A 27,607-nucleotide genomic window follows, 5' to 3' on the forward strand; every position below is an offset into this window, starting at 1 on the left:
GGTCTTTATCAAGGGATTGTTAAAACTGTATGGCTACATCTACGCTAGAGGGTATTGTAGATAAAACTGTGGTTTTGTCAACAAAACTAGCGGAGCATCTACACACTAAATGCGTTTTGTCAACAGGAACTGTCGACAAAAAAGCTGTGTAGATGCTCCAGGGGCCCTTTTGTTGACAGCGGATCAAAAGATCAACCTACTTTTATGTGTAGATGCAATCTGTTGACAGAAGTTTTATCGGCACATCTCTTCCCACAGTAACTTCTATAGACGGATGTTTCTAGTGTAGACATAGCCTGTATGCCTTAGGCTGTTTCATCTCCTTTCATTTTAGTTAATTTCTTGGACAGGGCTAATCACAGGAAATCTTCTCTTAAACTTTGCTGATCTTTGTTATAAAATTACATTAAATATCAATTAGGTTTCAAGTTTCACTCTTTGAGTAAATGTCACTAGATCTTGGTGTAGTACTTAATTAAACTGTGTTCGTCTATGTTTGTGCTGCGGAGCTATTTCATGACACCAGTGTATCCCAAAATAGTAACTCTACGTCTAGAGAATGTGTCCCATATATTGAAGTATTTTTTCCAAATTCCAGCCACGCTATTTTGGCATCCCTCTACTCCTTGTTGAGGGAGAGTCAAGGGATGCCTTGACATAGTGCTGTAGTTTGAAATTTGGTGCTGTGTAGACTTGGTGCTGTGTAGATGGGTGTAGTGCAAGTTGCATATCTTATTTCGAGTTGGGGCACAGTCTAGACATAGCTTTCTAGAGTTTACCTTGTGAACTTATATTGATTTGTTTAGGATAATCAGAAAAAATCCATAATACTATTTTTGAGTGTAACTGTTACGTTTCAGATGGCCAGTAAATGTTAATGAGCAATAACAGAGTAAGCTAGTACAGTTATTACTGTTTCACCTTTATTTTCTCACTTCATTTTCTCCTTGTATTTGTTACACATATCCACGGCCAGAATTGCCCATGAGCAGAGGACTAGTCTTAGACCTGTGCATTACTTCAGCCCAATATAAGCCCTCAAAATAGGGTATAAGTGGGAATTGTTATGTAGGTGCTGTGGTGCTCCTCTGCGCAGGGATGAATTTCAGTTTCGTTGTGTTATGTTTGAAATCAGACTTCAAACTCTTTGGGGCAAGACCACGTTTTGTACTTTTTCTGTACAACTCCTAAGTCATTTGGAGGTTGTGTAAATAAAACTTCATTAGAACTATGAAAATAGATATAACTTTTTTATTCTTTTTAAAATACTTGAGTCAACGTCATCCTTGGAGTGACTCAGTTTAAATCAGTAAAATGATATCAGGGTTTAATTGGTCCTTTTGAAGTTGTCTTTGTATTAGAGGTAATATTTTTTGCTTCAGATACTTAAGCAAATATACGTGAAATCTGAAACAGACTATGCTCTTGTATCAGTGTGAATCCATAGAAGACTATGGCCTTATCTCAGGCTTACTGTTGTATAACAGCAGAATTTGGCCTAGAATTTCAAGGTAAAATTCTCACCTTAGATATTTTCCTTGTCTGTTACAGGTCAATGCACAAACTGATGCAGCTGGAGAGGCTTGACCTAGGCAATAATGAGTTCTCTGAGCTGGTAAGGAAAAATGCTTTAGTAGAAGGTTTGTATGTGTGTGTTAGATCTTTTATACATGGCGAATTAAATATTTAACTCAAAATACATTTTTGTGCTTGGCACTTTTATTAGTAAAATAGTGAATTTGCCAAAACCCAGAGGATTGATAAAGGGGTTATAGGACCTTTCAGCTGCACCAAACAGGTATTAATATCTCCAAAGCTACCACCACATTTGGCACTAAAAGTCACAGACTGTGTCTACACTACGAGATAAAATCAAATTTATTAATATCGGTTTTGTAACTCTGTAATTTATAAATTTGTTTTTGACTATCCTGACCTCCCCACATATGCCTCACAAAATAGACTTATTGCTGCCACACTCAACTGGCAAACATTGACTGTTGCAGTAGTGCATTATGGGAATCTATCCCACAGTTCCCTCATCCCCATAACATTCTGGGTATGCTCGCTGGTCTTTGATATCATCTTCCCAAAATGCATTTCCCTCATTCCCCTCCCATGATAAGCAAATGTCCATTTTTCCCATTGGAAGAAAGGAAAAGTAGGGCATCCACAGAAATGGTAAAAAAGTTAGTAGAGATCTCTTCCATAACGTAATTCTCAACTGGCCCTCCATTGACTGTCCCCTCTCTCAGGGATTGGATGCAATCACGTAAGTAACACAGGGATCCTGAAAAGCTTGAAGAAACAGATAATAGTAAAATTTTTGAAAAAAGAGAATTGCTGAAGGGAGGCTTGTGGGCTTTCCAGTGTACTATAAGGCTTCTGTGCACAGGCTGTGTTCTCAGCTGGCCAGCCACTGAGCGTCACCAGTCCCATGATTGCATCCGATCCCTGAAATAACACAGGGACAGACTGTATCTCAAAGTTAGAAGAACAAGGATAGAAAAGTCTAGAAAAAATTATTTTTGTCTTCCCTCTTCATTACAGATATTGTCAACACAGGTGAAGGCAGTGAAATATCATACACAGAGCTTACAACAGAAACACGAATCCCAACTGGCTCTCCACCCCGTTTTTGGGGGGTCACAACATGAAGAAAGATAGGAAATATTAGGAAAAAGATTTTATAACGCAGATATCAAAGCAGCAGGTGTCTGCCATGGACAGCAAGCCCCTGAAAATATTTTTGGGAGGGGGCTGTGGTTTGTGGCTGCAGAGCCGGTTGAAATGTTGTAGTTGAAGTAGTCCCCCTGAATTATCTTAGCCACCAGGAAAGACTTCCCCCTAGTGGCATCAAGACCCCAAATATCCTTCCTATCCTTCGAATCCTAACTGTGCACAAACCAGGACGTGGTGCTTCTTGGCAAACACGGTCAGCACTGGACGGCCCGCACATCCCTTTATTGGGTCGGGAGCTACCCATGTGATTTGGCTGAGTGCAGGAAAGATCCCAACCCCATGGTGCCTGTGGGGGTGGGAGGGGAGCTTGTGCACAAATGTAGACTGCTGAGGAGAAGTTTGTCAGCCTCTTATGCAAGCACAAACCCCCACAACAGCCTTGTTGCCATGTGGTGGGGCAGGGCAGCAGTTGGTGCTAGGCAGCACAGAAGAAAATACCAAATGTAGAGACAGAACCACAAACTGAGTGCAGGGGCTATTGGTAATGGGTAGTTGCACTCACAGCACTAATAGTAAAGAAAGAAAGATACGTCTCAGGCTCTCATCCAAACATGAGCCCACAGCCATAGGCTTCCTGGTCCTGATTTGAAATTCGCAGTCTTCCTGTTACCTAATTCCTGCTCACCTGGAGAGCAGGGGCCAGAGCAGAGCACTGAGGGGCATTGTGGGTTACATATGGGACACCTCTGGAGCTAATAAATTTGGTTTTAAGACATGACACTTCCATGCTGGCCTTTAATTGAACTTTTGAATTTGAGCTTGACACTATGCCCATCAGGAACCAATGATAATGTGATTTCAATATTAGTGCTCCCTAAACAGAGCTAATGGTATTTACAGTGAAATCAGTAATGTGGTAATTCTGAGGTAACTGCATTAAATTTGAATTTATCTCATAGTGTAGACACAGCATTATGTACTAGCAAGAGAGTAATTTTTTGAAAAACACTAACATGACGTAGGTTCCTAAGTCCCATTGACTTTCAATGAGTCATTTTTAGGAATGGGACTTGAACACCTAAGTTACCTAGGTGTCTTTGAAAATTGTATTCAGATACAATAAAGAGGCAAAGGAGTGATTTAATATCAGGCATGAGGCCCTTTTATAGGGCAATATAAGGAAAGAGAAAATGATCTTTTTTGTGATCTGTGGATAAATAGATGATTTCACCTATAAAGTACATTAATCCAGCACATTTATCAGGTATTAAGTCCCTTCTTTCTCTCAGTGTGTCTTAGGTATTTCTATAGTACCATCACACTAATACCTAAAATTACGACCTTTTATATATGACATATGTGGACTGGTATAGCGTGTGTCAAGCAGCTAGCATGCAAGTGACCTTGTTTAAATAATCATTAATATTTAACAGTTAACAAGTTCAGTTTGGTCATCAGTATCAGGCTTCTAAAATATTAAATTACATAAATTAAAAAATATCTTCTGAATGAGCTGATGAATAATAAATTATTCAACATTTTGTAATGGTGACATAAATATAAGACAGGTGAAGGTCACGTTGTACCACTGCTGCCTCATCCTCTGTCAGACTTTCATCTGTCAGAGATCTCTGTCATAATCTAGGCCTTTATAAAATAGCATGTGTGCATGTACCAAAATTTTGGGGCATCCCTTGTGTATCCCTTTGCATCCCTTGTGTACAGAGTTAGGTTTACTGTGGCTAGCTCATCAATAGCATATCTGTGAGATAGCATAGAAATCCAGGAACAGTCTAAGCTTAAACTGCTTTTTATTTGAAAAGTAAGATTTAATTTTCTTCAAAAAAAACATTTTGAATTTGCAGTTGATTAGGATATGCAGGGTCTTTCCAGAAAGTCCAAAGAGGCACACAGAATTACTTCTTTATTTGGATTATGTGTAGCAAAATAGATATTAGAATTATAGTGTGAAAGATCAGTACTTTATTTCAGAAGGCAGAAGTGGACCTCTTGATAGGATAGATACGGTGAAAATTTATGATTGAGGGAAAATTTTATGCATGTAATGCAATGAATAAAAGCAAAATCAGGACTTTATATCAGAAGTTCTGATGGTGTATGAAAAATCCATTAATTTCAAGGGCATAATAGAATAGAATTTGACTCATTTCTTCTATGATAAATAATTTCTGAGGAACTGAATGTGAAGTAAAGATTGTCATGAATTATAAATCTAGGTAAATCCTCATTAGAGAAATCTAGTTGTACATCTGTATATTTAGTTGTTTGTGCCTATTGTTGATAGTACAAACCATCCATTTTGACCAGCAAGCATATTATGTTAAAACTAATTCTGAAGCATTAGTGACATTACAGGTCACTACTATGGAAAGTGTGTGCTTCTGCATAATTGTATAAATCACAAACAGGAGGAGGTTTTCAAAGAAGAAAGTTCCTACCAGGTATAATATCTTCAGAATCACAGATATGGAAAAAGGCTTAAAATATAAAGAGAGTATGTGGCAATTTTATTTTTGATGTATGATCAGACATTTTAAAGTAATAATAATTGTACAAAAGTGTACAGGAGAAGAGAAGTTGCAGGACTGAGAGAAGTTTTGATTGTTGTAATCATCTAGCATTATTCATGGAAATGAGAGTTTCTTCTTTGAAAACCATTTCATGCTAGTTCCACTGCTGTCACAGATTGCTCTTTATGGATGAGTTCTTCACTGTTTCTCCACTGTTTGCCTATCCAGTGGTTATCAAGGTTATCAAGTAGTTATCAAGGTTCCTCATTCTTGACTGGATACAAATCCCATGGAAGAAAATGGAAAGACTGCCATTGATCAGGTCCCTCATGTTTGATTAAAGTGGCCTTTACTGTAATTTTATAAAAACAAAACTTCCAAATAAACTGATTTTAACACCATCCATTAGCATGCCCATGTCCTTATCTTGATGAAGCAAGACTATAACTACCCAAACTTTCCACCCATTTTCAGATAAAACCAGCCTTTTCAAACACTACATAAATGGGTCTCTAGCAAACAAAAAAGTGGATTGTGTATGTCTTTTGCTCAAAGTTCCAGAGGTTAAAAATATTGATTCTGATGTTTAAAGAATTTTACATCACAAAGCAAATTAATGTTAATTTATATTATTGAAATATGTGTGTAGAAAACATTTGTAAAAACCAGTCGGTGTGAAGAAATTTCATTGACATCCCTCCCCACCAAAGGTCTACATTCAACACATAAACTTCATATTACTAGAAATGAGCAAAATTCAGAATTGCCATCACATGGGAAAGTCCGACATTTTGATGTTTGGTTTTGGTCCCAAATAGGAACAGAAATTATAATTTTAAAATTTTCACTGATTGGAAATTCTGGCCATAAGAAGGAACTGACTGAGGGAGGGTGAGTAGAAAAAAGAAATAGACAGATGCAGGAAGCAGGAGTGCCAGAGTACCCTGGGAAGGGAGGTCTTAAGAGCCTGAGAGGAAAAGAGTGGACTGAGAAACTGTTTTTGGTTGGTTGCGTAAGTATGGACAATAAAAGTTAAACTAAATCTAAGATGGGGCAGCTAGTAGTAAGGCTGGAGAGGCTGGAGAGAAACACCAGGCTCTAAATGACAGCTTCCATAAAGCAGTGCACTGATACGGCAATGCAGTCAAGCACTTCTGGTCAGGTCAATGAAACAAAATATTCTGTTATCATATTCAACTGATCCAAAGCAAATATTTCTTTTTGGTTTTCCTTATGGAAAATTTTGAAAAAAAACAAAAAAAATCACTGATGTGGATAATCAATAGATTTATAGAAAAGGAATAGGGACAGGGAAACCATCTGAAACAATACAGCATTAATGAACGTGTTGATTATATTATTTATTTTTTCTGTAGCCTGAAGTTCTGGAACAAATACAAAACCTAAAGGAATTGTGGATGGATAATAATTCACTTCAGATACTGCCTGGGGTATGGACATTTATAATATGCAATTCTTATAAGTTATAATGAATAATTGTGTTTGCATGTGTTTACATACAGATAATTTTCATTTTATTACAGATATGGAGACCTCAGTCTTAGAATGTACTGTGAAATAGAACAAGACATTTTAAAATGTTGCATTATCACATAGTAATATTGAAATGAGGAAATATTGCTCTATTTTAGCATTGTATAGTTCTGTTGAATCTTGTTTCAACATATGGAAATTACCTTATTTTTTCATGCATTTGTAAATTGTCATTTTCTTAAGCTATGTGTGTTTTCCTGTCAGATGGCAGGGAAGTGGATGTTGATACATCTGAATTTGATTAGGCTGAAAATAACTTCTATAACAGATGGGCCACGGAAGCTTGTGAGCACTGTCAGTTGCACTACCCGAGAGGCTGGCTGCTGGGGTAAAAAACCTTCTCTTCAGTTACTACTGGAACACCTCAGCAGGTCTTCCATGCTGCCCCTTCTGAAGAATAACAACTCTAATTCTATCTAGTCCAATTCATTTAGTGGTCAGACTCCTGTGAATGATTTCATAGGCAACTAGAGAGTATGTTCAAAGAATCCTTCATGCATCCTGATAAACAAGAAGAATCATTCATGGGTTGTATATAATCACCTCATAATTCACTCTGTGCTTTGTTGGGGTGTGGATACTTTACAAAGCATAGCGTCTGGAGAATGAAATGTTGCTTGCATGTTTCTTATTCAAACAATGTACCCATGAAACCAAATTCTGGCCTTATCTGTATTCACAGTCTAGCACACGCTCACACCACTAATCTGTGCAGTGCCTGCAGATATCTCACTCTCCTCCAGAGAGCCTCCGTTAGGTGCAGTCAGATGGTCTTTATGGCCGTTTCTACACTAGCCAAAAACTTCGAAATTGCCATTTACTAATACATATTCAGCACCTCATTAGCATGCGGGTGGCTGCGGCACTTCGAAATTGATGCGGCTGGCCGCCGCGTGGCTCACCCAGATGGGGCTCCTTTTCGAAAGGACCCCTTATTAGGGGGACTTCAAAGTAGCCGGGGTCCTTTCGAAAAGGAGCCCAATTTGGATGAGCCGCGCGGCAGCAAGCCACGTCAATTTCAAAGTGCCGCGGCTGCCCGCATGCTAATGAGGCACTGAATATGCATTTCAGCGCTTCATTAGTAAACTTTGAAATGGCCATTTGCATGGCCACTTCGAAGTTTTTGGCTAGTGTAGACATAGCCAATATGGCCATCAGGAGCACAATGAATGCAGTGCGTTGTAGATGTTCCAGTGAGAGGAGTGGTGTTTCATTCTCAATTGTATTTCATCCCATTTGAATTGTATGTGCAGGGAAGAGAATCTCAGCAAACAGCTCTAAAATGGAACTTAAAGGTGGAATAGAAACAGGGATTTTTAGAATATTGCTTCCTCTGTATCACAGGCCAAGCCATCACTCACTCTGCAGCAGCTCTGAGAATAACTGTGACTGTAGGATCCAGTTACTTTAATGGTTCTGTTGGGGGTACCATGTGAGAGACAATGAGTAGTGATGATGGTGTTCCAGACATGGGGAGCAGCGCTTTGCTCACACTTCTTTACTCAGCCCACCCACCCTAGGAACAGCTGGACAGTTGCAAAGCTGAGTTACTTGGAAATAAGAGTTTTCTGCTTAAACAGGAAACACTGGGTGTGGTTTATTTAGGCTGCAACTTTATTCTTATGTGTCTGTGAGTATCTGGGAGGTAAAGTATGCAACAGAGAGAGTTCTATAATCATTTCAATATCAACCCAGATGGCTTCTATCAGCCCTCTCTTGTAGTCCAACCAGCTGCTAGGACCTCACCATACAGATACCACCCCCGCCTCTCCTCCCCCCACATGAGGGTTGAGTGGGCTATCAAGGAGGGGGGACTTTAGCTCCCTGAGTCCACACATTTCTATTCCTTTAACAAATATGTCTTTAAATCCTTCGCAATCCATTTCATGTGATCATTGTATCCCTTCTCAACAGAGTATGCATAGTGCGCCATATTTACATAATGAATTGTGACATAGCCTAACTCACATTTCATGCTTTCCCCAACTCAGTCCTGCTCCTCCCATGAACCTGCATGGGAAAGTTTTTTTGTTTTAAAAAAAAAATTACTTGCTTCACCTGGATCATTCTGGCAGTGAGGGATAGATTCCTACCCAGTGCTCTGAGAAAAGACCGACTAGTGCCCAGAGTGGATCCTGACAAAATCTGGTATTTCACCACTTCCATAGGAGGGAGTGAGGTTGCTGCTTCAGGTATAAGGTTGATTTTCCTGCACCGTTGTGGACCTATCTAATTCCTCCTGTCTTCTTGTTACCTGGGAGAATTGGATCAGTGTCCCCAAGCTCACTTGGTCTGCAGCAGCCCTTAAAGGAGCACACCCTTTTTCCAACAACCTAGACAGTAGCCACCACTGGTTAATGTACAGGGAGGTCATTACAGGGAGGACTCTATTCCGAGGACAATTAACCTCATTGCTTAGAATAATTTCTAGTTCAGAACTGAATTGCTAGCTAATACACATATTGTATGTACTTTTTAGAAAATTACTAGAAATCTACAGGTTTATGTTGAGATAAATTTATCTCCAAACTCACAGAGATATTTTTTCATTTTTGCCATATAATTTGTTTCACTTACTTAGGGGCATGAGAATTGCCACAACAGATTAGTCCAATGGCTTACATACTCCTTATCCTCTTTCTGACAGTGGCGAATTCTGGCAGTTTCAGTGCAATATGCAAAATCTCTGTTGATGGATAATAATCCAATAAGATGCAGTCATAGTTCAGGGCTCTTTGCACCTTATTATTGGTCTCTCCAAGTGCTCCTTCCTCAGCAATCAACCTTTTACCTGTGCCAGGGAAGAATCCTATAGTTTTCCCACTTGTAGACCAGGGACAAAACTACACTTCCCTGTGTGCCATCTGTGATTCAACAGCAGGCTTGACTGCATCTGACATCTTAAGTTTTCCCTTAGGAAGCTGTGACCAATGGTGAACACAATGATTCAAAACTATTGTTTAATCTCAAGACTAGGAAAAAAGCATAACAACTTTTTTCCCACCTGCTTTCCCCCTCCTGTAACTCTGCATGGCCTGTGGTAAAATTTAAAAACATGAGCGATACCTACATTCTCCTTTCTTCTTATATGTTACTGGAGGTTTACAAATAGCCATTCTGTGCAATGCTCTGCTAATCTTTTTGTAGATGAATAATCATTTGGTCCACTCATATAACATTGTCCATCCAAGTTTTTCTTTTTCTGCCTTGTGTTCGTTTTATATCATTGTCTCATCCAGGGCCCATAAACATGCATTTACTGAACCTCTTAAAATGTGCCCTGTACTCAAATTGTTCTTTTCATACAGTATCTGGCAAGCATTTGCTGAGTTTCTATTATCTGCAATACTTTTTTGTTGATTACTTGTTCTAACCATGATATTTTCAGGATTATTCTCTAAAGCCACAATTTAAAGTACTGTAATAACTTTTTATTATTCTTTAAATTCCCAACTTTCACATCTGTAATTTAAGAACTAACATAAAAGTTCTTCAAATACTGATACAACTGAAAGTATCATCCCTTTTCCTACATATCTGGATGAAATCTCTGTTTGAATTTACTATTTATAATCATAAAGCAAACAACACAGAAACAAAAAAAGTCAAACATATATCATTCATAAGGTATTACAGGCAGCTCCCATGTCCTTCACAGATGTCCATAAGGCAGTCAAGGTGGTAGCTGTTTTGTATTTAAGCATGACTTTTAATTCCCTTATTTAATTTTGAAGTAAGAACATAATTACTATAGATTACATCCACGCTGTTGTTCATTTTAATGTTACTGTGCTGCATTATCTCTCAATATTTATGTAGTTCTATCTTGTCACTACCATAGGGTCACCTCTGCGTACTTTATTAAGATTCTTATTCTATCTTCACATTCAATATATATAAACTTAGGAGAAATCATGAGCACTGCTTATGTTAATTTTTCCAGGTGAACTTGCACATCAAGAACAAGGTACCAATGCTATTCAAACAGACCAAAAATAATTTTCTTTTTAAATGTTACATTTTATTTGTCCGATGTGGTTTGTAATGGATTCATCTTAAAATTATAATTGGCATTTTTACTAGGATTACAGCTTTTTTAGCTAGTACTAAATACCTGATTCAGCCTAGGCTACTAATGCTGAAATGTTAAGTAGATTTTGAGTGAGAGCCCAGAATGCAACATAATTCCTTAGCGTAACCAAATTGGTCACCGATGGCAGTGCTGAAGCTGAAACACTGTACTGGTTGAACTGCTCTCATCCAGCACCGCAGGCCCTGACTGTTGCCGAACAAGAGTATTTGCTGTACCACGGGAGGTCAATATTATCTAGCACATTACCAACACTTCCACTGGTTGCTGGGCTCTTAGAAGACATTTAGGGTTAAATTACAGCTAAATAACAGCACAGAACACTGAGAGCCAGGACTCATGGCTGTCAACAAACTTAATGGGAAATTTGGCCACACCCATGACCCCTAGAAAGTCTTATTCACATACTTAGGCTCTCTAAGATCAAGGATATCTAGCAGTGCTCTACACTGAAAACTTACTATGGCTTTCTAGAGTGTGAAAAAATCACACTTCTGGGAGGTGAAATTATATCTGTCTAAATCTCCAGTGGATACAGTGCTAGGCTGATGGAAGAACTGATCCATAAACCTAGCTTCCACCTCTTGAGGAGATGGATTAAATACTGTGATGGTGGAATCCCAGCCATGGCTATAATAAATATGTACACTGAATCACAACACTGGTGCAGCTGCAGTGTTTTGAATGTAGGCATGCCCTCACATAAATATAGACTGATTGTGTGAGTAAGAATTCCTAGGACTGGTACCTAATTGAAGAGCCAATGACCATTTTTTATTTTTTTTTAATTATTTTTTTGTGTGGAATAGATTAGTATGGTACAACAAAAAACAAGCAATAGTAGATTTTTCCAGTTGCCAAAAACTATTTCAGATTTTAAAGATTTTTAATGCTGATGGACACCATTTTATTAGGTTTTAGATAATCGCATATGTTTTTAGAAATAACATTCATTGTTTCCATATTTCTCAGGTGTCAACCATTCATTTTGCAGTTCTCTGAACCGATTGGTGCTCAGATCAGATTTATTTTATTGAAGCAACAGCAATGTGGGTAAAAACAAGTTCAGATAGTAAAAGATAAGTCTGGGCCACTGCTGTATGTTTATGTGAAACATTAGAGGTTCTTATGAAACAGGTATTTGCTCAGCTAACCCTGTTTATACCATGTCATTAAGTCTATAGGGAAGTTAAAGCAGCTGGTGTACCTGGATATGTCAAAAAACAGGATAGAAACGATTGACTTGGACATATCAGGATGTGAATCGCTTGAAGATCTCCTATTGTCATCCAATATGTTACAACAACTGCCAGACTCGCTAGGTGAGAAGAGTATATACCAATTGCTGATCTTTTGCATTTGTAGGTATTATTTATATCTCAGCTGCAGAGATGGGCCTGAGGAACCAAACCAGAGTCAAGACCTGAACATAAATTACACCAAATTCAAGAGTTGTTTACATTCGGTGCTCTGGTTCAAATTGCAAAGATGGGATCAGAATCTGCATCTAGATGCAAACTTCACCTGTGTTTGAAGAAACCAAGATCTCCTGTTCTATTCTAGATCATCTCGTGACTTACTTGACTTAAATCCTTGTATTCTGAGTGAAGCATAGGTCATGTACAAGTCTCCTCTGCTTTATTCTGTCTTGGCACAAAACTTCTAGCTGACTCCAGGAGTACACCAGTTGTCCTTCAATCTAAGTAGATCTCCACATTGTACGAGGTCTTCCTCTTTTGTATTTTCCTTGCAGGTTCTGTTTGAGACATTGATGGATTATGCTGGATGATGGTTTTCTGAGTGTGTGGCCTAGACTTCCCCACTTTCTTCTCTTGATTTGAACATCAAATGGTTCTTGTCCTGCTCTGTTCCAAAGCTCTTCATTTGTGACCAAGTCTTGCCATTTGATGTGAAGGATGTACATCAGGCATCTGTTCATGAGTGTCTGTAGCTTGTGATTTGAAGACTTTTTAGTATGCCAGATCTTGTATGCATACAAGAGCACACCCTTCACATTTGTATTGAAGATCCACAGTTTCGTCTTTGCACATATTATTTGTGAACTCCGTATAAGATGAAGAGTCTTGAATGCAGCTGTTGCTTTCCCTATCCTGCCACTGATATCCTTGTCTGTTCCTCCATCTCTACCAATAAATACTCCTCAAGTAGGTGAAATGCTCCACATGTTCCAGGTCATTCCCTCCCAGTGTGACAGTATTGTTATTAGACTGACTGATCCTCATTGTCTTGGTCTTTCCCTTGTAAATGTTCAGTCCAGTCACTGAGGCAGTTTTATCTGGAGTTGTGACCTCTCCTTCCATGCTTTCATGTCTGTGTGAAAGGAAGGTTGACAATGTCAGCAAAATCAGTGTCCTCTAGCTATTTGAAAAGTGTCCACTGAATGGCCAATTAATGGCCATCTGTTGTCCTGTTCATAGTCCAGTCCATTGTGATCAAGAACAGGAAAGGTGACAGTAGGACTCCTTGTTGCATTCCTGAGAGTATGCTGAAGGAGTCAGTCAAGACACCATTGTGAACAACCTGGCATGTCAAAGATTCATATGTCGAATGGTTGAGGTTAATTTTGGATGGGAGGCCATGGAGTTGCAGCAGTTTCCACAAAGTGTCTTTATCAATGCTGTTGAAGGCTTTTTTGAAGTCTATGAAGGTTATATATGGGGGCGGGGGGCAGGCAGGGAGTTCCACTCGTGTTACTGTTCTGTAATCACTCTGAGAGTTGCTCTTTGGCCAGTACAAAATCTCTCACTTCAGAAGCTGGCCTGTTTGTCCCTGAACTGCCTACCAATTTCTTTCTTCATTATCTCCAAGAGAATCCTATTGAATACTTTTCCTGGAATAGACCATAACATGATGCCCCTCCAGTTCTTACATTCCTTCAGGTTGCCTTTCTTTGGAAGCTTGACAAGGTAACCATGTTTCCAGTCTTGTGGGATCTCCTCAGTGTCCCAAATTTTCTCAAATAGATTATCCATCATGTTGACTGATGTCTCACTACCTGCCTTGATTGCTTCTGTAGGGATGTTGTCTGAACCAGCTGCTTTTCCACTTTTCAGATGGCCAATGGCTTTTTTGATTTCTTCTTTTGTAGGTCTATTGCTGTTAATTTGCAGAGGTATATTTGCAGGTGATAAATCAGGAGGTTCCATGTGGGCAGGTTGGTTCAGTAGCTCTTCAAAGTGTTCCTTCCACCTAATGAGCTGCTCACTTGGGTTTGTTAATACATGTCCCTCCTTATCCCATACTGGCTGACCCACTATATGCCGTAACTTGCTAGCTTCTGTGTGATGTCATACAGTTCTTTCAAGTTCTCTGTCCTGCAGTGTGTTCCACTTGTTGTGCAAGGTTTTCCACAAAATTCTTCTTGTCATGTTTTATACCCTTTTTAAATTTTCTCTTGGCTTCTGAATACAGTCTCAGAGCTCCACCTTGGCTGCTCTTGTTTTTGCTGTTGTTTACTGCTACTTTTCTGTCCTCTCCTTCCTTCACTTTTCTCAGTTTCTGCTGTGATTCATTCTTTGTGACACCTTTTTCCTCTTTCCCAATGTTTTTTCACAGGTCTCTTTCCATGCTGTTTTGGTGTGTTCCCAATTTTGTTCCATAGTACCATCTTTCAGGAAGAAGTTTGTCAGAAGTGCATATCTGTTGGACAGCTCCACTTGGAAACCAGCTGTTGTCTCTATATCCTTCAGCTGCTCTGTGTTGAATCTCAGTCCCAGTGTGGTCATTTTTGTGTTGTACCTCTTGATCTTGAACTTGACCTTTATCATGACCAAATGGTGGTCTGAACCTACATCTGCTCCTCTTCTAGCATGGATGTCCTGGATTAATCTTCTGAAAGAACTGCTGGTACGGATGTGATCAGTCTGGTTTTCTGACTGGTGATTTGGTGAAACCCAAGTGACCTTATGAATCATTTGGTGTTGAAAAACACTGCCACCTATCACCAATCCATTAAAGGAACAAAAGTCACTGAGGCACTCTCCATTTTCATTCATGTTGCCTAACTCTTTTTTTCCCCCCTGGTTCTCTGCCTATGTTTATGCTTCCAACTTTTACACTGAAGTCACCCATCAAAATCAAGATATGCTTCTATTTTTTCTGGTTCACAACACTTTGTAGTTTCTCATAGAAGTCTGTTTTATATTCCTCAGCTGCATCGTTGGTTGGTGTGTGACATTGCACAATCAGTATCTTCCACACTTTGATGTACAATCTGGCTGTGATGATGCATGACAATACTTCTGTCCTCTCCATTAAAGCACCAGATGCCTCTCTTGATAACATCAATCCCATGGCTTCTGCATGTGGTGCGCCCTCTTTTTCAAGTCCTAAATAGATGAGGGTTTCAGCTGTTGCCAAGCTTAGCTGCCTAGATTTTGTCCATCTTGTCTCACACAAGCCCAAAACTGCACGTTTATACTGTTTCATCTCTGTTGCAATCTGTGCTGTCTTCCCCACTTGATACATTGTCCGAATGTTCTACATACCAAACTGGGTGGTTGTCCTGGACAAAAGAGGGGTCATCTGTGGGGCAGCATTCCTTCAGCTTTCCTTATCACATTTCATACTCAATCTGTGTGGATTGCCAGCTCCTCCCAAGACTTACGGTAGGTTTCTTTGTAGATGGTTCTGTAACTTTTGTTTTTTTACGGATAGGGTTGTTGACCCTAAGCCTTACCTCAGGGAGAGGTGATCCAAATTTGTCTGAGCTCTACTCTTTGACCTGTCCACTTTGGATGTCCCTTCCAGGAGCCGTAGCTCTCCACTGGCATAGCTGTCTGGGTCATTGAGAGACACAAACCAACTCACCACGGCAAGGAATGGACCATAGGGTGGCTAAATCATCTCTACTTTTACAGTTAAAAATGTTATTGTTTAAGTTCATCTGATGTAACTTTGATAGGGTGTATGACAGTCCATTTATATATATTGTACTAGTTGCTTTAAAATCTAAGGGACAGATCCTGCTCTGATACAGTGTTGCAGTGGGAATGCACCAATATACATGGATATGACATGGGGTCCAAATATTTTATTTTCTTTTTTTGACTATTTGGTTTGCATACAGTTTTCTAATGGACTTACTAGTATTTCTAAAATTATGAATACTTAAAAATCAAATCTGCATATATCTCTAAAGAATTATTTTTTTCTGTTACTTGACAATCTTACTGTATTTTTCAATATTTAAAAATATTCTGAGCTGTTGAATCTACATGATCTGTGGTGTTTTTAGCAGAATATAAAATATACATAGAAAAATTGCTTTATGATAAAGTCTATTCTAGACAAGATATGTAACTGACAGGAAATTCAAGCTGAGTCTTCATTATCTGTGTTCATTTTTATGCACATTCAGCAATTTTATTTGATAATACAAAGTTTAGACATGTCAAATACAATTTAATTTTAAGTGCCAACTGCAAGTATTGGCCCCAATTCAGTGAAACACTTAAACATATGTTTAACTTTCAGCCCATGCTTAAGAGTTTAGCTGAATTAAGGCCACTTTCAGTTAAATATATGGAAATATTTTATTTTTAAAATGAAATTTATATAGAAAAAGATAATTTTTATTGTATTAGATTTTCATAATTTCTTTCCATGTCTTGCCCTGATTCAGCAAAGTGTGTAACCACACACCAAACCTCACTTTGTTAGGACTGTGCTTCCAAACAGGCAAGTGCTAGCTGATACAGTACCTAAATCCACAGTTAATCACCAGTCCTGCATACATTTGTGCATGTGCTTAACTTTAAGCCTTCCATTCTTAATTGAAGCTAAGCATGTGCCACATAGGCATTCAGGACTGGAGGTATAAAACGTGTGCCACAGTACCTACTTAAAACAGACTACAAAGCCCTCAGGCATAATCAGCTCCTAACAAAGTCCATAGAATAATAGGAGATAGATTATACCTTCAACATATATAAAAGAAAAAACTTATTTTCTATAATCTAGCACATATTTTCCCTGGGGCACTGATTCAGGAAAATACTTCAGCATGTTTTTAGTCACCCTTATTCACAATAATAGTTAAGCACATGTTTAAGCATAAATTTTATTTCCATTAACTTCATTGGGATGTAAGTATAGACTTAGAGCTGTGCTGAATTAGAACCTAAATTAATTTAGTATAAACATCTTTGTTTATTTAAGGAAAGAAACAGGTCATGGAAATATATGGAAAAAATCATTACAAGGAATGTTTTTTTTCCCTTGCTCTTTTCTGCCACATATCTGTCATTTAAAATACCTATCTGTTTTGTAGGATTGATGAAAAGACTTACAACCCTAAAAGTAGATGACAATCAACTTACAGTACTGCCCAATGCAATTGGAAAGTAAGTAGAAGGATTTTTTTATTTTCCAGCATCTCTAATATTAGGGGAAATCTCCGTTGCTTTTCCATATGTATTGTGGAAAAGGACGTGTTTTAAAAAAGACAAAAGTAAGAGGACTTACTGAAAAGAGAACTAATTGAAGAATATGGACCTAACTCTCATCTTCTGTATACCAAAGTAAATTGGTAACAACTCCACTGAAGTCAGTGGAGTTACAAACTTTACACACATGAACACTGCTTAGAATTTTTAAAGCTGAAGGACTACAGAAAACAAAAACAATGACCATCTCATAGGTACATATTGCACAATGTGCAATCTTGTAGCAGTGTCCTGCAGTAACTCCTTAACTGTGTATTTGTATGAGAATTTATCTGGGCTTTGATGAAATATAGTCTGACAGTTTTACTGGAGTTTGTAGTCCTTGTTTGATTTAGTCTTGGGTTTATTGTGAAGTTAAAGCTGAAATTCATTACAAAATTCAACATAAGTGCAAATCTCTCTTTAAAGGGTGAAAAGATTCACCTGCTTTTCATATAGACTGCTACTGTGCATATTTTAACAGAAGTAGTATTTGTGGTAAAAATTGTGATGAACTGTGGTTTGAATTTCACTGTTAAATGTGAAATACCAAGTAAAATTTGTTTAATATTTTGGATGTATTTCTACATTTTCAAATATATTGATTTCAGTTACAACACAGAATGTGAAATGTACAGTGGTAACTTTATATTATTTTATTAAAATTATTTGCATTCTTAAAGCTATAGAAGACACAGTATTTTTCATTTCACCTTACACAGGTACTCTAGTGCAAACTCTTGATCATGAAAGTGCTCCTTACAAATGCAGGCTTTGTTTATGTTATTTTATATTTTTTATGTAACTGCACTCAAACACAAAACAAGGTAAAACTTTAGAACCTACAGATCCATTCAGTCCTTCTTCTTTGGCCAATCACAAAGACAAACCAATTTGTTGACATTTGTGGGAGATAATGTTATCTGTAATGTCACCCGAGAGTGAGACGCTTGGTGATTTTTGTAGCTGGCATTGTAAGGTATTTATGTGCCAAATATGCTAAATGTTTTTAGGGCCCCCTATATGCTTTGGCCATCTTTTCCAGGGCAGGCTTCCATGCTGTTGACACTTGTTAAAAATAAAAGCTAAATTAAATTTTTGACTGTGCTCCTTGGGAAAGAATTGTATTTCTCTGGCTCTCTTTTATGCACATTCTATTTCATGTTATGGCAGTGTTGGATGATGACCCAGCATGTCTTTTTTTTTTTTAAGAACGCTTTCATACAGATCTGACAAAATCCGAAGAACATACTAAATGTGAGATTTCTAAAGATAGCTACAGCACTCTACCAAGGTCTGAAGTGATTTCAAAGGAACTAGTTATAGAGCATCCGCCCCATGGTCCATTCATTGTCATGGTGGCTTGTATGGCTCAATGACCCCAAGAGCTATGCCAGCAGGAGCTACAGCTCCTGGACGGGTCACCCAAACTGGACAGGTCAAAGGATAAAGAACAGACAAATTGTGATCACCTTTCCCAAGGTAACAGGGTTAACAACCCTATGCATAAAAAACAAAAGTTACAGAAACATCTAAAAAGAAACCCACAACTACAGAAGTCTTGGGAGGAGTTGGCAGCTAGAAATTTTGTTCTGAGACAGAGTGAAGTGGAGGAGACTTTTAGATGACCTATATTCCACTCAGAGTACAAGAGTTTAAGAAGAGGAAGTTGTAGAGCATAACTTTCAAAAGTCTTAAGAGAGCAACACACTGATGAGAAAACTATAGAACCAAAGCACAAAAAATCAACCTGGTACAGATGGCATCTGATTCAGAGACTGAAAAAATGAACATGCATCAGTCCACACTATTTTGGATGGTAATGGAACAGTGCCAGTCATTAGCATGGGTGTATGTCCTCTGAAATGGTGGTCGAAGCACTAATGGACATATGACTCTTTAGGGCATTTGGCGCGTAAATATCTTGTGATGCTGGCTTCAACAGTGTCATGTGAATGCTTGTTCTCTCTCTCAGGTGACATAGTAAACAAGAAGCAGGCAGCATTGGCCGTGTCTACACGTGCACGCTACTTCGAAGTAGCGGCACCAACTTCGAAATAGCGCCCATCACGGCTACACGTGTTGGGCGCTATTTTGAAGTTGAAATCGACGTTAGGCAGCGAGACGTCGAAGTCGTTAACCCCATGAGGGGATGGGAATAGCGCCCTACTTCGAAGTTGAACATTGAAGTAGGGCACGTGTAGCCGATCCGTGTCCCGCAACATCGAAATAGCGGGGTCCGCCATGGTGGCCATCAGCTGAGGGGTTGAGAGACGCTCTCTCTCCAGCCCCTGCGGGGCTCTATGGTCACCGTGTGCAACAGCCCTTAGCCCAGGGCTTCTGGCTGCTGCTGCTGCAGCTGGGGATCCATGCTGTATGCACAGGGTCTGCAGCCAGTTGTCGGCTCTGTGGATCTTGTGCTGTTTAGTGCAAGTGTGTCTGGGAGGGGCCCTTTAAGGGAACAGCTTGCTGTTGAGTCCGCCCTGTGACCCTGTCTGCAGCTGTTCCTGGCACCCTTATTTCGATGCGTGCTACTTTGGCGTGTAGACGTTCCCTCGCAGCACCTATTTTGATGTGGTGCTGCCCAATGTCGAAGTTGAACGTCGACGTTGCCAGCCCTGGAGGACGTGTAGACGTTATTCATCGAAATAGACTATTTTGATGTTGCTACATCGAAATAAGCTATTTCGATGTAGCGTGCACATATAGACGTAGCCATTATGTCCTGCAAATGTATGCAAATCTGTTTGTCTTAGAGACTGGGTGAACAAGAAGTAGGACTGAGTGGACTTGTAGGCTCCAAAGTTTTACACAGTTTTATTTTTCAGTGCAAGTTTTTTAAACATAATTCTACATTTGTAAATTCATCTTATAAAAACATTGCACAACAGTACTTGCAATATGGCAATTGAATTGTTTTTGTTTTTTTACAGTGCAAATATTTCTGATAAAAATAAATATAAAATTATTTGTATTCTGTGTTGTAGTTGAAAGCAATATATTTGACAATGTGGAAAGCATTCAAAATAGTTAAATGGTATTCGATTATTGTTTAACACAGCAGTTAGTTGCACAGTTAATTTTTAATTGCTTGAAAGTGCAAGTGAAAGCATTTTTCATGTTCACTGTTTTTAATGTAGTGATCATATTCAAATGAATACTTGTAGTGATTTTTGGAATATATTATATTGTCTACTACAATTTAGTATAGCATCTGCATGCAATAGGATATTTAAAGAACATGTATATTCAAACACTACAGTTTTCCAGATCATCAGTAATTTCTCTTGTGTAAGAGAGATTGATAATGTGCTCTACTTATACAGTTTTTAAAAATTAACATAAAATAGTCAGCTTTTTGCTAAATCATATTGTTTTTGAAATGTTTGGGATTTTAATATCATTTTCCCAGATGTTTAACTTGAGTTTAATAAACAGTAATGCCAACAAATAATTACCTAAATACGGAGTACATTCTGATGCTTGCCTTGATAGAGGTTTTCTTCTCTTTTCATGTTTGTTTTTGGCAAGTAATTGTGGTGAGCATAGTAATTTGTACTCCATATTAAATGTTGTATTTGAATAGTGTGACCCCAGCATTTTAATTTATATAAAAATGCCCAGAGGTTGGCTGGGCATTTATTTAAAAAGCTACAAATCAAAGTATATTCTTTTCAATAGAACATATTTTTCCTGAATCATAAGTGCTGCAAACCAGTATGAAATCTTTAAACAAACAGCAAAATATTGCTATTTGATCCCACTTGGAAGTGACAGGAAACTCTGCAAATTACCAGCTCTTTTTGTGGTTTGGTTCTGTAGTTTCTTCCTCAGAGTGCTGCTCTCACTCCTTAGTCTAGTGAAGCCTTCTTCATCAAGCCCTCCTTTTACTCCAGGCAGTGTTATATCTGCTCTATCCTGAGGACTTCATTGTAAAAGTCCCCTGAGTAGTTCATTATACTTCTCCAAAAATACACAGATTTTAGTAACAGCAATGAAGGGTCCTGTGGCACCTTATAGACTAACAGAAAAGTTTTGAGCATGAGCTTTCGTGAGCACAGACTCACTTCATCAGATGCTGGACTTCATCCATCCAGCATCTGATGAAGTGAGTCTGTGCTCACGAAAGCTCATGCTCAAAACTTTTCTGTTAGTCTATAAGGTGCCACAGGACCCTTCGTTGCTGTTACAGATCCAGACTAACACGGCTACCGCTCCGATACTTGACACAGATTTTAGTGTATTCTTACTCAGTACCAAGGAGATTAAGACCCGTAGAGCTGCTTTAGTCTCTACCATGCATAAGTAGAACGGTAACAAGTGCCCACTCCTGCCAGTATCACTTTTTGCAGGATCTTTCGGTAATAACTGTTGTTGTAACATTCAAAAAATTCTGAATTATGAAACATTACAGCAGGATGCAATGAAAGCTGATTTTGGCTTCATAGGTTACCTGATGGAGGATCATTGGATTTATGTGATGTGCACTGACGTGTAACAGTAGAGTGTTGCATGAATCCTATGAGACAAATGCTATATAGCAGTAAATTCTGAAAGCCTGGGAGATCTGGAGATGCTAGAAACTATATTGGATGGTATCCATATGGTTCATGCACTAGTTGGCACCTTCTGCAGTGTGCCTTTAAAAAAAATGGAACCCTGTCATTAAGATATTATCTCAGTAATTGAATTATTGAGAATTGAAAAAAAATCCTATGGTCTTATGCCAGCTTTCTGTTAAATAATGTTTCTCTAGAAACCTTAATTGGATCTCAAAAGAGATACTGCAGTTCTAAGAGGTGGATTTGCAGAACACTAGAGTAGTCAGTTAATACTCTTACATCATTTCTGAATGATTGTGCTTGTTAAATTTAGGAGCCTGGCAGCATTAGAGTGGAAGTAATTTTCTTCCATAGAATGAGCACTGTACCTCTAACTTCAGATTGTGCTTCCCTTCTCTGACTCGTTCATTACTTTGGACAGTTTGCTGCTGGATCTTTCTCAAAAAATGATAGCCCTGCTGCCCACTGGAACATATTACTGTGATACAAAATCAACAATGAGGAGGAGGGACCTGTCTCTTTCGAGCTGGATGTTATAATGATAGAAAAAACAGTCTTATCACCTGTTTGATAGTTGCCTTAGTAGGACAGCCAACAAGGCAACTGGGGCCAAAAAGGTGGTGCTTACTCACTCTCAGCATAGACTCAAAGGGAGATTGAAAGTTCCACCCTGTGAGACGCTGAGCACTGTAGCACTATTCTAACAAAACATTAAGACTGCTTCTACACAGGCCACTTCCTTCGGAAGGGGCATGCTCATACATGGAGCAAAAGATGCTAACGAGGCACAGATGCAAATTCCCCATGCCTCATTAACATAATGTCACGTGATTTGGAGTCCAGAAGACCGTTCTTCCGGACTCCAAAACACCGTGTAGAAGCACGGCCCCGGGGGGGAGGAGGGAGCTTCTGGAAAGAAGTCCTCCTTCTAGAGGCCCCTTCTTCCTAAAAATTTTCAGGAAGAAGGGGCCTCCGGAAGAAGGACTTCCTTCTGGAAGCCCCCCCCAGGGCTGCACTTCTACAAGGCATTTTGGAGTCCAGAAGAATGGTCTTCCGGACTCCAAATCACATGACGTTATGCTAATGAGGGGAGGGGAATTTGCATCCATGCCTTATTAGCATCTTTCTCTCCCTGTATTAGCATGCCACTTCCAAAGGAAGTGGCCTGTGTAAAAACGGCCCCTATGTAACAGAGAGAAAGCCGTGCTAGTTTATATACTATCAAAACAAAAAAGTAGTCCAGTAGCACTTTAAAGACTAACAAAATAATATATTAGGTGATGAGCTCTCGTGGGACAGACCCACTTCTTCAGATCATAGCCATGCCAGAACAGACTCAATATTTAAGGCACAGAGAATCAAAATAGTAATCAAGGCTGACAAACTAAAAAAAATATTATCAAGGTGAGCAAATCAGAGAGCAGAGGGGCAGAAGGGGTGGTGGGGAGTCAAGAATTAGATTAAGCCAAGTGTGCAAAAGAGCCCCTATAATTACCTAGAAAATTCCCATCCTGGTTCAAACCACGTGTTAATGTGTCAAATTTGAATGTAAAAGAGACTTCAGCAGCCTCTCTTTCTAATCTGTTGTGAAAATTCCTCTTCAGTACTATGCAAACCTTCCAGTCATTAACATAATGGCCCACTCCATTAAAATTCTCACTGACTAGTTTGTGGATCAGAAGTGTTTTTATATCTGTTCTGTGCCCATTAATTCTTTGTCTAAGAGAGTTTGAAGTCTGTCCAATATACAAAGCATCTGGGCATTGTTGGCACATGATGGCATATATGATGTTAGTTGAGGAACATGAGAATGTGCCTGTGATTCTGTGCATAACCTGATTAGGTCCAGTGATGGCATCTCCAGAATAGATATGTGGACACAGAGATAAAGGTGACATGGTATGGGATTACCACCCTGACTTCTGTCCTACTGCTGTTGGAGCACTACTTTCAGAGCTGTGCATCTGGCCAATAGCCACTGCTCTCAGCAACTCAATGCTGAAGGCAGTCCCCTGGCACTCTCTTTTTGTTCTGGACCCCCAGTTTGACAAATGCTTGACTCTCCCATGAAGTTTGTGCAGTATAGGGCAAAAGCACACAAAACACCAGATTTCTTGGGGCAGAAAACTAGAATTCATGGTTTGTGACATGTTTGTCCTGACCAGAATTTGATAGGGCCCTGATAATAATAATATATGGGACAGAGTGATATCCCCAAAAATATCTTGCCAGCTTTTTCTTAGGTAAAGACATAAGATTACCTCAATATCAGCAGTATTACCAATACTTAACGAAATTTACTTGTATATGATTACTTATATCTTCAACCTTTTGTTCTGTGTATTCTAAATAATACATTGTACTTTTTCTGCACATAACACTGCAAACTTGCAAAGGTTTGAAACTATTTATTTGTGCTTTCTAACCTATTCAAAAAGTCCAACAAATGTATTTAAAATTTCAGTTTATCTCTGTTAGAAGAATTTGACTGCAGCTGTAATGAACTGGAGTCCCTACCTCCCACCATTGGTTACCTTCATAACCTGCGAACGTTAGCTGTGGATGAGAATTTCCTTTCTGAGTTGCCTAGAGAAGTGAGAAACTGATTCTGTTTTAAAATTATTAATTATTATGTTTTACACGAAGGGCCTAACCTTGCAGTTACTCAGAAACAGTATGGCAGGTGTACAGAAGTTTTCCCTCACTCTGCAGAATAAATTAAGATGGAAGGCCAAATCCTACTTGCCTTAATCACTCGTTCCATTGGAACAGATGATATCACTCACGGGAGCAAGGCAAGCAGGATTTCACCCTGTGCATGTTTCTCTTGTGTTAATGATGTTTGCATGTAGTGTTGTAACTATGCTGCTTCCAGGAGACGAGGCAGGTGAGTTAGTATCTTTTATTGGATGAACTTCTGCGGGTGGGAGGGACACACTTTTGAGTTTGCACAGAGTTCTGTTTCCATCCATCTTCATGTCACTTGAAGAAGAGATCATGTGTGAGCTCAAAAGCTTGTGTATCAACAACAGAAGGCATCCAATGAAAGATATTATATCACCCACCTTGAGTCTCTAACATTTTGTCATTTTATATTGTAAACCAAGGGCTTATGGCAGTGATGGGCTGATGTGGCCCACCGAAGCGAAGGAGAGCCATGTATGCAGCTCATTCACCAGTCCTGGTTGCCCAAGACCCACTGGGATTTCACCTGTGGTCTTGCTGCCTCCCCTCCCTCATGTGCCTCTTGTGCACTGGGGCATTGTAGCTGCACACTTCCTTATTCCCCACCCTGCCCCACAGCACTTTCAGAGAGTGTAAATTACCTGATTTGCGCTCTGTCCCCACATCTCCCTCTCCCTCCCAGAGCTGGGATGAGGCAAATCAGCTGTTCGTGGCTGTTTCAACTCTGGGAAGGAGTGGGATGGAGTGTGACTCAGGTGATGCATGCTCTTCCAAAGCTCTTGGAGGGCAGGGGAGGAATAAGGAGGCGCAGGACTCTGATGTCCCAGTGCACAAGAGGTACATGGGGGTCCCCAGGGTGCAGGTGAAGCTTCAGTGGGCCACAGGTCACAGATTACCCACCACTAGTTTATGCCCTTGACTGCTAATGTCAATATCTAGGTAGGCAGACTAGACTGGAAATGAGTATTTCATTAATGAATACGTTATGATAATAAAAAGCATTTTAATCAAGCTATGTTAAATAATGTGCTGTGTATACATGCATCTTAATATTGCAGGAACCTATTGATAGCACATAGCTTAAATTATAACTTGAAAAGCCATTTATAAAGTAAAGGATCTGATTCTACTCCCACTGAAGTCAGTTGGGCTCAAAGTATTATCTCAGAGCTGTACAACAAGTAGTCATTATCTCTTACATTAATGTGAAAGACGTAATTAGGCCATCTCAGATAAGTGGTGAGAAACTGTTGCAAAGTGAGAATCCTAACTTCTTGTTTTTCATACTCATAGATTGGAAGCTGTAAGAATGTAACAGTCATGTCCCTGCGCTCTAACAAACTAGAATTTCTTCCTGATGAGATTGGTCAGATGCAGAAGCTGAGAGTGTTAAATCTGAGTGATAACAGGTATATTTGTATAATTTTATCATTCAACTCTACAAGTTCTTTGCTGAACAGGGATTTTAAACATTTAAAGTTTATAGCTGCTGAAGTGTTGTTCTTTTATCATTAAGCACCTCTGTCTTGGTCCCCTTGAACTCTGTACCAAAACTACATTGGGTTAATGGATTCAAAAAGGAAAATCTTGATGCCTCCTGTGTGTCCCATGACATTTACCAAGGGACAATATGATAATTTTATGTTCATGAAGATTTTGTTTCGTGAAAAAGTTATGCCTTATGTTGGCATGTGTTATGAATTTGATTAAAATATAATCATGTACTGATATGTGGTAAGCCATTAGGTGGAAGCACACTAGCATGTAAACATCAAGGGGGAAATCTAGGCCCCATTGACGTCAGTGGCAAAATTCCAAAAACAGTCATTTTAATAGAGCCACATGTACATGTATACATCTAAGAACAAAGAATGCAGAGTATACTTAGGCACCCAACCTATATCCTGGGAAGCAGTGACTCTGAAAAAGAGTTTGCGTTCCTTGGAAGTATGAACAAGAGGCTATCGGATAGGACTAGAGAGAATATATTATCTTGTATTTGGCTCTGGTGCGACTGCTAATACAAGTCTGTATCCAGTTCTCATGTCCACAGTTCAAGAAAGATGTTGATAAATCAGTGAGGATTCAGAGAAGAGTCAGAAGAGCTATTCAAGCAGAGGTGGGGAACCTCTGGCACACTGGCCATGTCCAGTTAGTCTGAGTTAGCCACTGGTTGGATGCAAGATCGTTTTTTATGTGATTTTGTGCAGGCATGGAGCCCAGCAACTTTCAGTGGTTATGGTTTGCCATTCCTGGCCAATGGGATTTGTGGGAAGTGGTGTGGGCTGAGCCACTGCTCCCCGCAGCTCCCATTGGTAGGAATAGAAAGCTGAGGCTACTGGAAATTGCGGGGCTCCATACCTGCAGACATTCTGGTAAACAAAGCATCTGGCGGCCCACCAGCAGCTAACCTGACAAACCTCATGCAGCCTGTGAGCAGAGTTTCCCCACCCCTGTGTTAATGGATAGGAGAACGTGGCTTCTAGTTGCAGACTCCAAAAACTCCATCAGTTTGTTTCACCCGAGAGAAGATTAAATGATTAAAGAGGATTTTATAGACTAATCAGGTATCTACATGGGAAACAAAACTTTGGTGATGGGCTCTTCAATTTGAAAGACAAAAGTATAACAAATTAAAAGTAAATTGAAGTTAGACAAATTCTTGCTGAAAATAGTGTTCAAATTTTTATCAGTGAGGATGGTTAATCATTTGCACTACCAGCATTTGTTGTAGATTTTCCATCACTGGACTTCTTAAAATCAAGATTGGACTTTTTTTTTTTAAGTGAGCTCTAGTTCAGGAAAGTCCTGTGGTCTGTGTTATATGCTGATCAGGCTAGATAATAACAGTTCCTTCTGACTTTTTATCATCTGGGAACATAAGGCCAAACATTTTTCTTATTCACATAGTTAGTCTCGTTAAAATAAATGGAGTGATTTGTATGAATAAAGTTAGACCAGTTTGATACAACATATAGAAACTGGGAAAGACTTTATTGAAAAAATTCATGCATACAGGCACGTCAAGAATATTTTAGGAATGACCCTTTTCAAAAA

General features: G+C 39.1%; 1 protein-coding gene across 3 annotated transcripts in view; it reads left to right on the forward strand.

Moving 5' to 3' along the window:
* LRRC7 (leucine rich repeat containing 7) overlaps window positions 1-27,607 on the forward strand; it is a 204,679-nt gene that overhangs the window by 86,357 nt on the left and 90,715 nt on the right. For all 3 annotated transcript variants that reach the window (XM_075002503.1, XM_075002504.1, XM_075002505.1), the window contains exons 6-11: window positions 1,552-1,615; window positions 6,590-6,664; window positions 12,035-12,179; window positions 17,150-17,222; window positions 24,330-24,459; window positions 25,844-25,959. In XM_075002503.1, coding sequence (XP_074858604.1) covers window positions 1,552-1,615; window positions 6,590-6,664; window positions 12,035-12,179; window positions 17,150-17,222; window positions 24,330-24,459; window positions 25,844-25,959 — 603 coding nt within the window. The remainder of the gene's footprint in view (window positions 1-1,551; window positions 1,616-6,589; window positions 6,665-12,034; window positions 12,180-17,149; window positions 17,223-24,329; window positions 24,460-25,843; window positions 25,960-27,607) is intronic.

This window comes from Carettochelys insculpta, chromosome 9, assembly GCF_033958435.1.
Source record: "Carettochelys insculpta isolate YL-2023 chromosome 9, ASM3395843v1, whole genome shotgun sequence".
Classification (NCBI taxonomy): Eukaryota; Metazoa; Chordata; order Testudines; family Carettochelyidae; genus Carettochelys; species Carettochelys insculpta.